General features: G+C 44.9%; 1 protein-coding gene across 1 annotated transcript in view; it reads left to right on the forward strand.

The window, feature by feature from the left end:
* The first annotated feature begins 303 nt into the window (after nucleotides 1-303).
* Nucleotides 304-18,842, forward strand: part of LOC126203148 (uncharacterized) — a 58,453-nt gene continuing 39,914 nt past the window's right edge. Inside the window, exon 1 of the mRNA XM_049937391.1 lies at nucleotides 304-424. Within this exon, the coding sequence (XP_049793348.1) occupies nucleotides 401-424 (24 nt within the window). The 5' untranslated portion in view covers nucleotides 304-400. The remainder of the gene's footprint in view (nucleotides 425-18,842) is intronic.

The raw sequence follows: 18,842 nt of genomic DNA on the forward strand, positions 1-18,842 counted from the left end.
TCCACGGTGCATTGTTATGTTTCCCGAGAAACGCACGTCCTAAGGCGGAGAGGGTCAACCTTGACCGCCTTCGAGGGGACCGCTAGTGCCGCCCATCAAAGGCGAGCGCCGCTGCCTGAGAAATTGCTGCCCGCTGACAACGAGTGAAGCGTCCACGTGGGAAGGGCGAGTGGAAAACGAAAGCCTAACTGCGAGCAATGACTTGCGCCCTCCCTTCTGGAGCGATTTGGATTTACGGAGGAGGCGACGGCGGCAGACAACGAGTTCGGCCCGGTAGGTTTTCCCTTTCTTCGGAGGAGGTGGGGCGCCTCCCAGACGTTACGTCACGCGTACCTGGCCGCCTACGAGCGTATATATACCGGCCCGCCGGCGGCGCCCGGCGTAACACTCACTCGCAGACATGGAGCGCAACCACTTGCACAAGGTACGTGGGCCGACGCAGGCGTGACACCATACTTCGGCTATCTCTCACTCAACTGTGCTTCTTCATCGGGGAGAAGGCGAGGGGAGGGGATGGGAAGAGTTGTGGAAGAGCCAATTTTTTTGTCTTTATTCCTCGATGATTCCCTGATTTTTTCCAAACACACCAAAATAATTTCGTCCATTTTTAAACTAATTTTGCAACCAGTGTGAGATGAAATTTAACAATCAGTCCCCAGTTAAATACAAAAAGTAATCATACAAACTTAAACTTTTCTTTAGACTACGATCCACTAAACTTTTATTCTCGTGCGACCTAATTATCGAGCTACTCAGTAGTTTCATTGTACAATTCATTACAACCAAAAATGGTTCTGCAAAACAATGCTGTGCACAGAAGCAAAAAGGCGGCAACCGAACAGAGATTAAGTGCAATACATAGAAAAAGCCATCAGCAAGTGTTTTGTCGGTTTCTCTTGTACTGTGGTTTTACCAATATGTGAAATATCGTAGACATTGTAGCTGAAGCTCTGCTTGTGTCCATAGAGTAAAATTTCTACGGAATGAGTATTCAGGTGCGCGGAGCAGAATGTTTGTCGCCAACATACATCGACTCTAAAACTCGTGTGACTATTGTACGGCGTAACGTTTGTCTGCGAAGGCTCTGCAGATTTTGAATGCGATCACATCAGTAGATCATATAGATCCCGTTGAAAAGCACAGTGAGTTCTGTACACGCAATTTAAAGACTTGTTAATAATTTGCAATCGAAATATGGAATGAACTTAGCTTAAAGCTATGAGCAGATAAATGCAAAATCCCTTCGATTTATTGCAGCATCAGCTCTCGTATTCAGTTTTTTTTTTAAAAAAAAAAAAAAAAAAAAAAAACAAGAAAATGAGGGATAACCATCGCTACTTTTAAGGTTTTTGTAGCATTTGATCGCATTACCAAGACTCTAAAAGTATGCCGTGGCGGTATTGCGAAATGTGTTCCTAGTACGAAAAAGTGAAAGTGACCCGAATTACATTGAACTTGGAATTTCGACTTACTACACCCTGAAATATTTGTAGACTCAACATTCTTCCCCGTTTTTACTTTTCTATGCCATATATTTAATCTACGTTTATCCTTGACGAAACTAAAATGACAATCGCACACACAACTTCTCCACATCATAGGTACTAGTTTTGTTATTCCCTGTTGTGACACCGTGAAACGAGCGCAGCGGTTTGGAGATCTGTACAGTGTGGACGTAATTACTCAGACTGTCATATACAAATGTTATCTGTTGGTCGAAATTGCTCTAAATGTTTGTAGATTCAAAGGGTTGAAAGGCAGCAGACTCCCATATTACAGAATTTATCCAACACTTGTAAGTATATTGACGTACTGACACATCAGTTAGATCCACTGTCTTATGACTTCATTACATTGTGTGTCGATATTAATCAACACATAAGGCGCCTCTTACCAGTATGACACATATAACTAGACGTTAGTGATGCTTACGTACGAATTTTGATGTGTATCCCTAGCAGCAACAATTCAGTACTATTTCTGTTACTAGTAAATAAATGAGTGGAAACAGGGCAAACACTTGTAACAAGCAAGTTTCGATCTTAGAGCAAAATGTAAACAACAGCGACATACCAACGTTACGTGACTATTTCTGTTTGGCATTGGGTACAAGCACAGTGCGCTAAGATAACTCCTTATTCTTATTCCATTCTATGGTTGTTGACACTTTGCTTTTATATTCAACAGAGTTGTGTGTCAACATCTTTGGTTATGTGCTGTTGTACAGGGAGAGTAGACACTCTTACCCTAATCACAAAAAAATATTTCTAAGGAACTATACTAGATACAGCTATGCGGTTTGGTGCAAATGGTGGCTTAACTCGTAAAGTTTCTAATGGATACATTTCCAAATGTGATCCTTGTGTTATATTTAGAAGGTACAGGCGATACTGAGTTTCTCTCCACGTATTTGCGAACATCTGTTCCGTCACCGCCTCAACATCATGTCGTGTCCGTACTGTACTAGTTTGCACAGCAGGTACTGGTCAACTGAACAACTTTATCCTTAATGTAATCTCACATTTAAAAAATGAAGAGGCGTTACACCTGGTGACACACACACACACACACACACACACACACACACACACACACACACACACACTTTCCTATTCCATTTGCACAGGGTGCGCAAGAAGATAGTATGTACCGCTCTGTATAAGTTCGAATTTCCCTCCTTTTACTGTCGCGACAATCACATATCGTAAAAGGAAATATGTTTGTTGATTGGTTCTGGTATATTCATTCTGGGTCTTTTAAGAGTAAATGTTTATGTCTCTCTTAAGCACTCCCCTATTGGAGATTGTTCAGCGTATTTGTGACGCATTCATGCCGATTAGACGAAACAGTGACGTTCTGTGCTTCTCTTCTCCGAATACTGTACGTCTCTGCCTTTATTTCAACTTCGAAAGCGACATATGGTTTGCAAAGGATCGCCTTCTTAAATTAGTTCAGTATCTTATTGCTCTCCCAATGAATCTCAGTGCTACACCTACCCTGATGATGACCAGATTTATTTCATCGCTTCATATTAGCCGGCCGCTGTGGTCGAGCGGTTCTAGGCGCTTCAGTCTGGAACCACGCGGCTCCTACGGTCGCAGGTTCCAATCCTGCCTCGGGCATGGATATTTGTGATGTACTTAGGTTAGTTAGATTTAAGTAGTTCTAAATCTAGGGGACAGATGACCTCAGATGTTGTCCCATAGTGCTTAGAGCCATTTGAACCATTTTTGTTTCACCTTGATGTCTTGCCGGATGAATACCACTTGCTATTTGTCGATTCTAAATAACTGTAGTGTTAGGTGATTTAATCACACAATGCCGTATCTTTTCGCCTATTTGTTTGTTTGACATCATATTTGTCTATATACACTCCTGGAAATGGAAAAAAGAACACATTGACACCGGTGTGTCAGACCCACCATACTTGCTCCGGACACTGCGAGAGGGCTGTACAAGCAATGATCACACGCACGGCACAGCGGACACACCAGGAACCGCGGTGTTGGCCGTCGAATGGCGCTAGCTGCGCAGCATTTGTGCACCGCCGCCGTCAGTGTCAGCCAGTTTGCCGTGGCATACGGAGCTCCATCGCAGTCTTTAACACTGGTAGCATGCCGCGACAGCGTGGACGTGAACCGTATGTGCAGTTGACGGACTTTGAGCGAGGGCGTATAGTGGGCATGCGGGAGGCCGGGTGGACGTACCGCCGAATTGCTCAACACGTGGGGCGTGAGGTCTCCACAGTACATCGATGTTGTCGCCAGTGGTCGGCGGAAGGTGCACGTGCCCGTCGACCTGGGACCGGACCGCAGCGACGCACGGATGCACGCCAAGACCGTAGGATCCTACGCAGTGCCGTAGGCGACCGCACCGCCACTTCCCAGCAAATTAGGGACACTGTTGCTCCTGGGGTATCGGCGAGGACCATTCGCAACCGTCTCCATGAAGCTGGGCTACGGTCCCGCACACCGTTAGGCCGTCTTCCGCTCACGCCCCAACATCGTGCAGCCCGCCTCCAGTGGTGTCGCGACAGGCGTGAATGGAGGGACGAATGGAGACGTGTCGTCTTCAGCGATGAGAGTCGCTTCTGCCTTGGTGCCAATGATGGTCGTATGCGTGTTTGGCGCCGTGCAGGTGAGCGCCACAATCAGGACTGCATACGACCGAGGCACACAGGGCCAACACCCGGCATCATGGTGTGGGGAGCGATCTCCTACACTGGCCGTACACCACTGGTGATCGTCGAGGGGACACTGAATAGTGCACGGTACATCCAAACCGTCATCGAACCCATCGTTCTACCATTCCTAGACCGGCAAGGGAACTTGCTGTTCCAACAGGACAATGCACGTCCGCATGTATCCCGTGCCACCCAACGTGCTCTAGAAGGTGTAAGTCAACTACCCTGGCCAGCAAGATCTGCGGATCTGTCCCCCATTGAGCATGTTTGGGACTGGATGAAGCGTCGTCTCACGCGGTCTGCACGTCCAGCACGAACGCTGGTCCAACTGAGGCGCCAGGTGGAAATGGCATGGCAAGCCGTTCCACAGGACTACATCCAGCATCTCTACGATCGTCTCCATGGGAGAATAGCAGCCTGCATTGCTGCGAAAGGTGGATATACACTGTACTAGTGCCGACATTGTGCATGCTCTGTTGCCTATGTGCCTGTGGTTGTGTCAGTGTGATCATGTGATGTATCTGACCCCAGGAATGTGTCAATAAAGTTTCCCCTTCCTGGGACAATGAATTCACGGTGTTCTTATTTCAATTTCCAGGAGTGTACTCCTCACCTAAATTTATAACATAAGTATTCCGAAGTATATTTTGTTTCAGTCGTTTATTACGCATCTCCTCAGTCGCCTAAGATAAAAGTCTCCATTGTCGAATGAAACGAGCTATTCCAGTGTTTCATTTTTTTCTGATATCCGTTGATTTACAAAAATACATCATGTTAAACTCAATATCAAGACAGTTCAACCAGTGATGTAACAGGGGCATGGCAGCAAGGGCGAGCGCCCTGAGCGACCTTTCCTTGGAGGCGCAGTTTTGTGACAGGCGATAAAAAAAGAGAAAAGGTAAAAGGGGAAGAGGGAGGGTAAAGAAGGAGGCGAAGTAGTGATATGAAGGGAAAGGACTGGAGACCATTAAAATGGGAATGGGTGGAGATATGTGAAAGGAAAACATTAGGAGACTCGAATTGGACTGTGTTGAATAACAGTCCCATCAGACCTACCTCACCCTAGTACGGAAACGCTCATTTCTTCCTTTGGGCTACGTTCGTTATTCTCAGTGAGCAAACGTTTCGGAAGTGATTTTTAGGGCTTTCTACTGATCAGCGACGAAAAAATGTAAAAGGTATCGCGTTATTATTGCAATAATGCGACTGTCGATGCTACTGTATGTTTTTAATTATATCACAGATAAAATAGTTACTGAAATGTTGACGTTTTACTTAAATGAAAATTGTTTTGATCCCAGTAAATGAACAAACAGGCAGAACTAGCACTCCTGAAAGAAAGGATATTGCGGAGACATGGCTTAGCCACAGCCTGGGGGATGTTTCCAGGTTCGCAGGAGAGCTTCTGTTAAGTTTGGAAGGTAGGAGACGAGGTACTGGCATAAGTAAAGTTGTGAGGACGGGGCGTGAGACGTGCTTGGGTAAATCAGTTGGTAGTGCACTTGCCCGCGAAAGGCAAAGGCCCCCAGTTCGAGTCTCAGTCCGGCACACAGTTTTAATCTGCCAGGAAGTTTCATATCAGCGCACACTCCACTGCAGAGTGAAAATATCATTCTCATCCCAAAGCTGTTCCACTGGCTTCAGGTCGGCACTGTAGGTAGGCTAGTCTATTTCAGGACTTTTATTGTGCATAAACCATTGCCTCACATGGGATGCTTTATGACAGGATGCACTGTCATACCAGTACAAATAGTAGTCGTCTCTGAAATATTCCTCTACTCTTCGTAGTATACGATGTTGTAAAACGTGTTCATCTCCTTCCGCATTTAGCGTTTTCTTAAGTGCAGTGAGAGAAGGACACTCCAACCACGAAATCCACACCCATTTTCTGACACCACCTTCTCCGTAGTTTACTGTTGGCACTACACAGAATAGAAGGCAACGTTTTCCAGGCATTCGCCAAATCCAAACCCTTAAATCGGATTGCCACAGGGTAAAGCGTGATTCTTTACTCCAAGTCACTTGTTTCCAGTCACCCACAGCGTCGCTCTTTACACCAGTTCAGCCGTGGCGTAGCACTGGTTATAGAGATGAGTGGCTTAGGACGAGCTGCTCTACCACTGCACGCCGTTCTTTTTAGCCCCCTGCGCAGTCATTGTGCCACCTGTTCTGCTGGCAGCACTTCGGAACTCGCGAGTCATTTCCTCCGCTGATTTCGTGGGACTTTTTAAAACCACCATTTTGCAATACTCGACTGCCCCTGGCCATCAGCATAAGAGGTCTGCCTGATCATCGTTTATCTGTGATTCATTTAACAACCACATCACCAATAGTCGATTGGGACACTTCTAGAAGGGGTGAAATTTCCCTGATTGATCTGTTACTCATGTGACTAGTGACAAGTCTCTTCGAAGTCTCTGAGCTCTCCTGATCGATCCACTCTGCTGTCACCGCTTCTGTACTGACAACGCAATACTCGTCGCCTCCTTTTATACTGGGGGGTCCACTTCTCGTCACATCTAGTAGTCGATTCCCTGATACATGGAGATGGTGGATACTTTTGAGCAGACAGTGTCGGTAATACACACATAAAAAGGTTTTGCATCACCTCGGTTCCGAGAGTTCCGGAACCTGTACAGAAAATTGGAACAGAGATCAACAAAAACATCATTTCCATTCTTTTCACTGCGCAAGAAAATCACACAATGCATGTTGTACCACCATACAGCGAGACCTTCAGAGATGGTGGTCCGGACTGTTGTACACACCGCTACCTCTAATACCCAGTAGCACGTCCTCTTGCATTGATGCATGCCTGTATTCGTCGTAGCATACAATCCACAAGTTCATCAAGGCACTGTTACTCCTGATTGTCCCACTACTCAACGGCTATTCGGCATAGATCCCTCAGAGTGGTTGGTGGGTCACATCGTCCATAAGCAGCCCTTTTCAATCTGTCCCAGGCATGTTCGGTAGGGTTCATGTCTGGAGAACACTCTAGTCCAGCGATGTGGTTATCCTAAAACATTTCACAAGATGTGCACGATGGGGGCGCGAATCGTCGTCCACGAGACGAATGCCTCGCCAATATGCTGCCGATATGGTTGCACTATCGGTCGGAGGATGGCATTCACGTATCGTACAGCCGTTACGGCGCCTTCCATGACCACCAGCGGCGTACGTCGGCCCCACATAATGCCACCCCAAATACAGTAGGGAACCTCCACCTTGGTGCACTCGCTGGACAGTGTGTCTAAGGCTTTCAGCCTGACTGGGCTGCCTCCAAACACGCCTCCGACGATTATCTAGTTGAAGACATATCGCGGCACTCATCGGTTGTTGGGCCCATCTGTACCGCGCTGCATGGTGTCGTGGTTGCAAAGATGGAGCTCGCATGGACGTCGGGAGTGAAGCTGCGCATCATGCAGCCCATTGCGCACATTTTGCGTTGTAACACGACGTCCTGTGGCTGCACGAAAAGCATTATTCAGCATGGTGGCGTTGCTGTGTTTTCCTCCGAGCCACAATCCTTAGGTAGCGGTCATCCGCTGCAGTAGTAGCCCTTGGGTGGCGTGAGCGAGGCATGTCATTGACAGTTCCTGTCTCTTTGTATCTCCTCCATATCCGAACAAAATCTAATTTGGTTCACTCCGAGACGCCTGCACACTTCGCTTGTTGAGAGTCCTTCCTGGCACAAAATAACAATGCGGACGCGATCGAACCGCGGTATTGACCGTCTAGGCATGGTTGAACTACAGACAACACAAGCCGTGTACTGGAACTGATAGGCTGTCGGACCCCCTCCGTCTAATAGGCGCTGCTCTTGCATGGTTGGTTACATCTTTGGGTGGGTTTAGTGACATATCTGAACAGTCAAAGGGACTGTGTCTGTGATACAATATCCAAAGTCAACGTCTATCTTCAGTAGGTCTGGGTACCAGGGTGATGCAAAACTATTTTTGATGAGTGAATCAAAAAACGGTAAAAAAACGGGGCGAACGCGTAAAATCTCTGATAGGAAAGACGAATGGAAGACTTAGATTTGTTGCAAGGGTTCTTGGAGAGAATAGTACATGAGTAAGGAAATTGTTTAAAAACGCTTGTGAGGCCAGTTCTGTAGTACTGTTCCAGTGTTTGGTGACCTTACCAAGTATGCATACCGGCAAGAATCGACCGAATTCAAATACGCACGTCTAATATCGGAATAGGACGGCATAGCCCACTCGAAAATGTAAATGTGATGAAAGGGAAATATAGGAATCTTCTGCAGAAGGGCGACATGTAGCAGTAAAGTTTATTGCAGTCAAATGATAACATGAATTACCTAGTGGCTAAACTGCGTTCGACTAATATGACATCTTCAATAGTCCATCATTTTCAGAAAATTCTAATCTGATATGGTCTTTTCCATCCCTTTAGATTTCTCAGAAACCTCATTTGCGTTCTCTCCATTGAATTTCTTCCTTCCTTTTTACCATTTAATGGCGTTGGTAGAGCAGCAGTCTTCTAAAACTTCAATGTCGTAAGTTTGTGTTTTATTTTTCAGATGTCTGCTGATTTCTAGGAAATATTACAAAATTTTGTACATTTTATGTATATACCTTCGTGATAATCATACACTGTTTCACGGGAAATATATTTGACTTGTTCTATTACTCTATTAACGAAATACTTCTCGGGCTTTCTTCCGGGTGGTAGTGCTCAAATTCCGTTACGAAACGTCGGTGTCTCAGTCTACATTGAAATATATTACTTGATTGTTAACGACAATTTATTCAGAGTTTGGTATTTACATGTAAAAACCAGGATTTCAGTTTTCTGTACCAATTTAGGTAAATTTGTGTTCTTAACATTTGCTTCTCAATTCATTAACGTCTATCTTGCAGCTCTTTTCTTTTTAAAAATTATAAATGTTTATTTACCCGCGGTCTACGTTCGCGTCATTAGCCCATCATCTGATAGAATAACATTACAGCGGTAACGTTAGTCCAACGGTGTTTTGGCTGCTAGCTCTTTGTTTATTATCATCGGTTCTTCAGCGTGCACCCATTCTCTTGGGATGATATTGTGATAGTAAAAAAAATGTAATTATTCTGAAGCCTAACAATTCGAATAAGATATTTATCCCTGACCCGGACAAGGTACTCTTATTGGAACGAAGGAGATTTAGCTCCCCATCCACACAATATGATCTAAGCGTCCCGTAGTTTCCTTAACTTACTTCAATCAACATCAGGATGGTTCCTTCGAAGAGAATTCAGGAATAAACGTTCTCTTTGACGGTGCTGTAATGACTAACCAAAGAGAAAAGTCAATACGCAACAATATCATTTAGATCTCGAATATCGTGACTGACAATAAAGTCCTTTCTCTTTACATCAGACAGTTTTTTTTTCAGTCATGTCTTCCGACTGGCTTGAAGCGGCACGAATTCCTCTCCTGTGCCAACCTTTTCATCTCAGAGTAGCACTTGCAACCTACGTAATCAGTTAGTTACTGGATGTATCCCAATCTCTGCCTTCTTCTACAGTTTTTATCCTCTACAACTCCCTCCAGTACCATGAAAGCTAAGCCCCAATGTCTAAACAGTTGTCCTACCATCTTGTCCCTTCTCCTTCATCTTGTCAGTGATTTCCAAACACTCCTTTCCTCGCCGATTTTACGGAGAACCTCGTCATTCCTTACCTTATCAGCCCACCTAATTTTCAACATTCTTCTTAGCATCACATCTCCAATGCTTATATTCTCATCTGTTCCGGTTTTCCCGCAGTCCATGTCGCACTGCCATACAATTCTTTACTGCAAACGCACATTCTCAGAAATTTATTCCTCAAATTAAGACCTATATTCGATACTAGTAGACTTCCCTTGGCCGAGAATGTCTTTTTTGCCAGTGCTAGTCTGCTCTTCATGTCCTCTTTGTTCCGTCCGCTGTGAGTCACTTTGCTGCCTAGATAGCACAATTCCGTAACTTTTTCTACTTTGTGATCAACAATTATGATGTTAATTTCCTCACTGTTGTCATTTCAGCTAATTCTCATCACTTTCATCTTTCTTCGATTTACTCTCTAAATTTTGTAGGAATGTCACCAGCGAGTCAAACATTGATATCCTTTCACATTGAATTTTAATCCCACTCTTCAATCTTTATTTTACTTTCGTCATTGCTTCTTCGACGTATAGATTGAACAGTAGAGGCGAAAGAATTCATCCCTGCCTTACACCCTTGTCTATGCAAGTATTGTGCTTGGTCTTCCACTCTTATTATTCCCTCTTGGTTCTTGTACATAATGTGCATTACCCGTTTTTTCTAGTAGTTTACGCTTATTTTTCTCAGGCTTTTGAACATGTTGCACCATTTTACACTGAAGAACGTTTTTTCCATGTTGACGAATCCTATGAACGTGTCTTCATTTTTTCTTAGTCTTGTTTCGATTATCAACCGCGTCAGAATTGCCTCTCTGGTGCCTTTTACCTTCCTTAAACTGATCGTCATCGAATAGATCCTCAGTTCTCTTTTCCTTTCTTCTGCATATTATTCTTGTCAGCAGTTTGGATGCTTGAGCTATTAAACTGACTGTGCGATGATACTCACACTTGTCGGCTCTTGCAATCTTGGGAATTGTATGCATGATGTTTACCCAAAGTCTGATGGGTACCGTCAGTCTCAAACATTCTACACGCCCACGTGAATAACAGTTTTGTTGGCACTTCCCCCAGTACCACTACTGACCTAGGAGCACGTGCAAGTGAAGGTATCGCTCCTTGCACAAGGCCATTGACTACGTGCTGCCCTCTACTCCTTCTACCCCGACCATAGCGCTCTTTTCCTTTCTGTGACACATTTTCCTGCACCCGTTATAAGCGTCCAGTTTCAGTCGTTGCTACATCGTTAACGACTTGCCTTCTGGCAGAATATTACGCATTAACCAGTACACGGAATATCTTTTACAGACGGAGTGAAAGCAATGAAACGTAATCGGCACTCACCGAAGGTCGTGCGACACCCTCATCAGTAGAAACAGCGACTTGTTACTTCTGAAGACATGAGGAGGTTCTCGTCATGAAGCTGAATTAACTGTTACGCCACTTCGTATAGAGTAAGGTCGTATTCGTTTCGTACCCACTGAATGCGATCTTTCTGTGTGACATACTGGCCCAACGGAAGAAGTTCACCGAGCGAGGTGGCGCAGTGGTTAGCACACTGGACTCGCATTCGGGAGGACGACGGTTCAATCCCGTCTCCAGCCATCCTGATTTAGGTTTTCCGTGATTTCCCTAAATAGTTTCAGGCAAATGCCGGGATGGTTCCTTTGAAAGGGCACGGCCGATTTCCTTCCCAATCCTTCCCTAACCTGAGCTTGCGCTCCGTCTCTAATGACCTCGTTGTCGACGGGACGTTAAACACTAACCACCACCACCGGAAGAAGTTCGTCTGTTGATTCTCAGCAGCACAAGTGCCTTTCAAACCTTATCGATGTGCATGGGAAACGACACGTTCCCATTAGCGCCTTTTCCTGTATGGAGCCTGCAGTTCCAGGCACAACACCCAATTAAACTCAGGCGCCAGATTCGATATCACTGTGGACCACACCAGCGACAAGACAAACTGGCCAACTAAGCGACGCGTTCGCCACCGCGGAAGGCAGCACCGCCGCAAAGACACTGACTGGCTTACGAAAGCTGCCAATAGTTGCAAATATGGGTAGCACACAACCTCTCGACCGTCACTTCCCTATCCATAGGAGGATGTAGAAGTTATACAGTGTTCACCAATTTTACTTGCAATTTAGGACTCCAGTAACTTTAAAACTATACTAGACGATAACAATTGGCTTTCAACATACGGCTAGGTAACCCATAAATTTTGATTCCTGATTCATACACGTAAATGCAAGCACCCCTAGCAACACCCAGTTTCTCTCCGTGTACGCTCAGTAACTTCACGGTGGCATGTTAAAACATATTGTGAATATGTATATTCAAATCCTGTAAGCCGGTAACCTTGATCGGTACACTTGATACTTTACGAAACACCATAGGAATAAGTGTGGTGGTGTGATGCCAGGCGATCGTGTACTGAACAGGGCCACCTCGTCCAATCCACCTAACCGAAAGCTTTTCACCCAAAAGTTACGGGCTTCAGGGAGGTACCGTATCTTCTTGTTGCAAGTGTTCCAATTGTGGCATCGCTAACTCTTGTAACATGTCCACGTAAACACCACTGCTGATGTTAGTCTCGCTGGAAAAGATTGATGATATGTGCCTAACTCTGCACCACACACACCGCACACACGTGTAATCTGAGGACACTCTAATCCCAATATACGAACTTTATGACAATTCACTTTGCTGGATACAAAGGAAAGTTGAGTCATTGCACAAATAAATCATTTCCGGAAAGTCATTGTATCAGTCTCGGCTAGCACATCCACTGCAAACTGTTCTCGCTGAAGTTTGTCCATCGAGTTTGATGCCTGTAGCACCTGCATCTCGTTGGCCTATACACACAACTTCTTACACAAGTCTTTGTATGCTGTTGATAATGGCATTTGCAATACTCTAACCGTCGTGTATGCTAATTATGTCGGATACCATGCAAACGCTTGCCGTGCCGTCTTCATGTTGACGTCAGAAGCATATGGGCGACCCGCCCCTACTTACGGAGAACAGAACCAATTTCTGTAAATGGCATATGCCAGGCCCAAATATTTGAATTATTATAGCGGCAAAAGACAGTATATAACCTGTCTTACAGGTCAAATGATAGCAGAAACCAAGTCCGCAGTTGGCTTCATATTTTCTGCTTGTTACTTCATTCATTCACTCCAATGCGTCGAATACTTCTATCTCAGCCGACAAATCTCACGTGTGGCGAGCATCGAGGCAGCTTACAACGTCGTCCTAAGGCTGATAACGCGTCACGTTCTTGTAGAATGCGCCACTTTGAGGCAACGGTGTAGCTCGTTAAAAAAGGCGTTATCTGCAAACTGAACAAGGTAGCCTTCAAAACAGCGTTATAGAGCAACTCATTTCCTTGTATGACAAAAACAGAACACTGATCGAGTCACGTAAAATATGTTCTTGTTTGAGTACCCCTTAAATTCAGTGTCCTACCGGCTATATAATGTTCATAAGACCCCGAGCGGAGTGAAGCTTATAATTACAATCCCTGTGTGAGACAATAAACACATTTACGGTCGATGTTGTGTTCTGTGCTACAAAGGTATTCTAAATTACCTTTCTGTGATAGCATAGAACTCCCAGATTTAACCGGTTTATTCCTTACAAGAGCAAATACTTCTCCGTTTTTTCTTATTATATTAGTATTATCAAACACTGTTTGAGAACATTCTTCATGTTACGTAGTCCTCAATTGAGTAAATTTTCCTTCCAGATCCTGTAGTGAAGTGAAAGAGATAAAACTCTCTGAATATTCCTTCTGAGTATGAAGAACTCTTATTGTACTGGACAGCACATCAGTAGAACAACAAATATAAGCTCCACAATGTGTTCCCGGAGTTCACCGACACTCTGAAAAGGATTGGAATACACCAAAGATTTTAAATCTCCCAATAAAGAAAAAGTTCAAGAGGTTAAGACGCGGAACAGGGAGTGCACGGTATTGACGAGACACGACAGTTATACTTGTTGTCGAAAAGTTAGTTACCATTAGTTACGTATCCGGAATGCTGATAAAATCAAACGAGGACATTCTATCACTTTGTAATTTACGACTCCCTTCTGATGGTTCGTTATGGACAGGGGTATCGTCATCAGCGGTGTCCCAGCGAAGTGTGACAGGACCGCTCTTGTTATCTACGTAGATAAACAATCTGATGTAGGGTCAGCAACAGTATGGGACTGTTTGTGGACGATATTTTAGTGTACCGTGAAGAATCGTCGTTGAGTGACTGCAGTTGGATACAGAACGAAATAGAGAGAATTTGTATTTTATTTGGTTTGATGTATGGCAGCATGTTTTAAACGAAATAAAATCTAAGCTAATGCAGATGAGTAGGAAAACAATCCTGTAATGTATTAGTGGGTGCTGTCTGACAGTCACATTGATTAAATATCCAGGCGTAACATTGCAAAGCGATATGAAATGAAATGAGCACGTCAGTGGGGAAGGCGAATGTAACATCTCGTTTTGTAGGGAATTTTGGGAAAGTGAAGCTCATGTATGAAGGAGACGGCGTATAGAACCGTAGTGCGACTCATTCTTGAGTTCTGCTCGATTGTTTGGGATTGCCACCAGCCCGCTTCTCGTGGTCGTGCGGTAGCGTTCTCGCTTCCCACGCCCGGGTTCCCGGGTTCGATTCCCGGCGGGGTCAGGGATTTTCTCTGCTTCGTGATGGCTGGGTGCTGTGTGTGATGTCCTTAGGTTAGTTCGGTTTAAGTAGTTCTAAGTTCTAGGGGACTGATGACCATAGATGTTAAGTCCCATAGTGCTCAGAGCCATTTGAACCATTTTTTTTTATTGCCACCAGGTCGGATTAAAGGAAGAGATCGATGCAATTGAGAGGCGTGCTGTTAAGTTTGTTACCGGTAGGTACGGTCAGCACCAAGTATTACGAAAATTTCGTGGAGTCAATTGAGAGTCCCCGGCGATGGAGGACGACGTTCTTTCCGCGAAGCACTATTGAGGAAATTTATAGATCCGGCATTATTGGTTGACTGTAGAAAGATTATACTGCCGCTATCATCCATTTCTTGTAAAGACGACGAAGAAAATATAAGAAAAATTAGGTGTCATATGGAAGCATATAGAAAGTCGTTATTGCTTCCATCCACTTGTGAGTGCAACGGGAAAGGCAGTGACTAGTAGTTGTACGAGGTACGCTCCGCCATACAGTGTACCATTGCTTGCGTAGTATGTATGTTGATGCAGATGCAGATAAACTTGAATAGTGTTGTAACATTGGCGTGACTGCCCTTCTTCTAACGTCGTACCGGCAAGCCATTGGAGTCTGGAAGTATGTTTATTGGGATTATTTTCATTGTTCTCTACTCTTGACTGATATCAACCCGACAAAGACATTCGTTTAATTACGTTGTTCGTGTTATTAGACCGAAATAACAATACTGTACTGAACATTAAACTGTTGCAAAGCCATATTTCGTAGCCGCAGTAGACACAAACACGGCGCAATGCTGATCTCAAGATAAAGGGGGTGGTATAAACAAGAGACCCGAACTAAGTATGGGACTGTTTGTGGACGTTATTTTACTGTACGGTGAAGAATCATCGTTGAGTGACTGTAGTTGGATACAGGACGACCTAGAGAGAATTTGTATTTTATTTAGTTGGATGTATGGCAACTAATTTTACTTGAAATAAAATCTAAGCTAATGCAGATGAGTAGGAAAACAATCCTGTAATGTTCGAATGCAGTATTAGTGGGTGCTGTCTGACAGTCGCATTGATTAAATATCCAGGCGTAACATTGCAAAGCGATATGAAATGAAATGAGCACGTCAGTCGGGAAGGCGAATGTTACATCTCGTTTTGTGGGAAGTTTTGGGAAAGTGTAGCTCATTTATAAAGGATACGGCGTATAGAACCGTAGTGCGACTCATTCTTGAGTACTGCTCGATTGTTTGGGATTGCCACTAGGCCGGATTAAAGGAAGAGATCGAAGCAATTGAGAGGCGTGCTGTTAGATTTGTTACTGGCAGGTTCGATCAGCTCCAATTATTACTGAAATTTCATGAAGTCTGTTGGGAATCCCCGGGGCTGGAGGGCGACGTTCTTTCAGCAAAGCACTATTGAGGTGGGAAAGTTTAGTGATCCGGCATTTTTTGGTTGACTGTGGAAAGATTGTACTGCCGTCATCATCCATTTCTCGTAAGGGCGGCGAAGAAAATATTAGAAAAATTAGATTTCGTTCGGAAGCATATTGATAGTCGTTTTTCCATCGCTCCATTTGCGAGTGCAACGGGAAAAGGAGTGACTATTAAGTTGTATGAGGTACGTCCCATCATACAATGTACCGTTGCTTGTGTAGTACGTATGTCGATGTAGTTGGAGTTGACCGTAGCCTTAAATTTGTTGTACATTGGCATGACTGCGCTTCTTCTAAAGTCGTACCGGGAAGCCATTGGTTTCTGGAAGTATGTTTATTGGGATTATTTTCATTGTTCTCTACTCTTGACTGATATTAACACCACAAAGATATTCGTTTAATTTCGTTGTTCGTGTTATTAGACCGAAATAACGCTACTGTACTGAACAATGAACTGCTGCAAATGCATAGTTCGTAGCCGCAGTACACACAAACACGGCGCAATGCTGACCTCAAGATATAGGAGGTGGTATAAACAAGAGACCTGAACTAACTGCACCACCAGACCTTGAAGACCATTGCCAATGGCTCCATTTGGATGCGGCGTGGAGAAACGTGCGGACAGCACACCGCTCTCCCACCGCTGTCAGCGCCCCGACTTTGGAGCCGCTGCTTCTCATTCAGGGAGCTGCTCAGTTGGCCTCACGACAATGAATCACGTCCCAGTCCTCCCACCAACGAAAATCCCCTGGCAGTCCCGGGTATTGAACCCGGGTTCTGAGGAATCACGTCCCGGTCCTCCTACCAACGAAAGCCTTTGGCAGTGATGGGTATTGAACCCGGGTTCTCAGCATGACAGTCAGATACGCTTACCGATCAGTTACGGAGTTGGACCTGAAACAGACAACGGAATTCCCTTTAAAAAATGTCATCTGGGTTTGCAGATTAATTTCCTTCTACAGTGGTATAATGAACCAAAGCCGTCAGCTTTAGACGGTGAGAGGTTTATGATTTACTGGAGAGCCAGGGCACCTAACATTAATCTGGTCATTCCTGCGCCTTTATTACATCTACTGTCCGCCCCGATAGTTGAGTGGTCAGCATGACGGATTGCCGTCCTACGGGCCCGGGTTCGATTCCCGGCTGGGTCGGGGATTTTCTCCGCTCAGGGCCTGGGTGTTGTGCTGTCTTCATCATCATTTCATCACCATCCGGCGCGCAAGTGGCCCAATGTGGCGTCGAATGTAATAAGACCTGCACCAAGGCGGCCAGACCTGCCCCGTAAGAGGCCTTCCGCCCAATGACGCCAAATGCACATTTCCATTACATCTACTCTCACAAATATAATAGCGGAAAGCAACTCACTCAGTACCACACCAGCGTCTTTTAACGAAACTACGAGCATATGGGGTATCAAACAAAATTTGTGACTGGATTGACGACTTCTTGGTAGGTGGGACGCAGCAAGTTATCTTGAACGGAGAGTTATTGACAGATGTAGAAGTAACTTAAAGCGTGTCCCAGAGAAGTGTGTTAAGGGCCTCTGCTGTTCGTGTTGTATTTTAATGTCCTGGCAGACAATATTAATTGTACCCTCAGGATTTTTTGCAGATGAGTCAGATAATGAAGCATTATCTAAAAAGTATGCCAACGGCCTTGCCGCAGTGGTAACACCGGTTCCCGTCAGATCGCCGAAGTTAAGCGCTGTCGGGTTGGGCTTGCACTTGGATGGGTGCCGAGCGCTGTTGGCAAGCGGGGTGCACCCAGCCCTTGCGAGGCAAACTGAGGAGCTACTTGATTGAGAAGTAGAGGCTCCCGTCTCGGAAACTGACATACGTCCGGGAGAGCGGTGTGCTGATCACATGCCGCTCCATATCCGCCTCCAGTGACGCCTGTGGTCTGAGGATGATACGGCGGCCGGTCGATACCGTTGGGCCTTCCAAGGCCTGTTCGGACGGAGTTTTATCTAAAAAATGCTGCACATGAATTCAGTCAGGCATTCATAAGATTTCAAAGTGATGCAAATACTGATATCTTACCATAAATCTTCAAAAAAATGGTTCAAATGCCTCTAAGCACTATGGGACTTAACATCTGTGGTCATCAGTCCCCTAGGACATAGAACTACTTAAATCTAACTAACCTAGGGACATCACACACATCCATGCCCGAGGCAGGATTCGAACCTGCGACCGTAACGGTCACGCGGTTCCAGACTGAAGCGCCTAGAGCCGCACGGCCACACCGGCCGGCCATAAATCTTCAGAAATCGAAAACTGTGCACCTCACAAACTCAAGAACTTAGTATCTTATGTCTACAATATCAATTAATTGCAATTGGAATCAGTGAATTCATACGTATACATGCTTACAGCATTGCTTTGAAAGTCGTAGGTGAAGTAAGTACGATAAAGAGAAAGTGCAGCCAGTCTGCAAAGGAGGTTACTAATAAGGCACTCGTGCCACCTATTCTAGAGTATACTTCAAGTGTGTGGGACCCATACGCAATAGGTCTAACAGGAGATACTGAACTTATACAAAGAAGAGCAGCACAAATGGGCACAGGTTTGTTTGATCCGTGGGAGACACCTGAAGATTGTCATCAAGCATCCTCCGAAAGCCTGCTTACAAAGCTTCGTGAATTAATATTATGTGAGGAATATTACACATTCCTAGTTGTTGCTCTCACAGGAACCATGAAGACGTGGTTAGATTAATCGCAGCGCGCACAGAGTCATTTAAGCAGTCATTCTTCCCGAGCTCCGTAAGCGAGTGAATGGGACGAAACCAAAATATGTGGTACAATGGTAAGTACCTTATAACGTGCACTTCACATTGATTTTCAGAGTATAGATGTGGATGAAGACATG

This window comes from Schistocerca nitens, chromosome 9, assembly GCF_023898315.1.
Source record: "Schistocerca nitens isolate TAMUIC-IGC-003100 chromosome 9, iqSchNite1.1, whole genome shotgun sequence".
Classification (NCBI taxonomy): Eukaryota; Metazoa; Arthropoda; class Insecta; order Orthoptera; family Acrididae; genus Schistocerca; species Schistocerca nitens.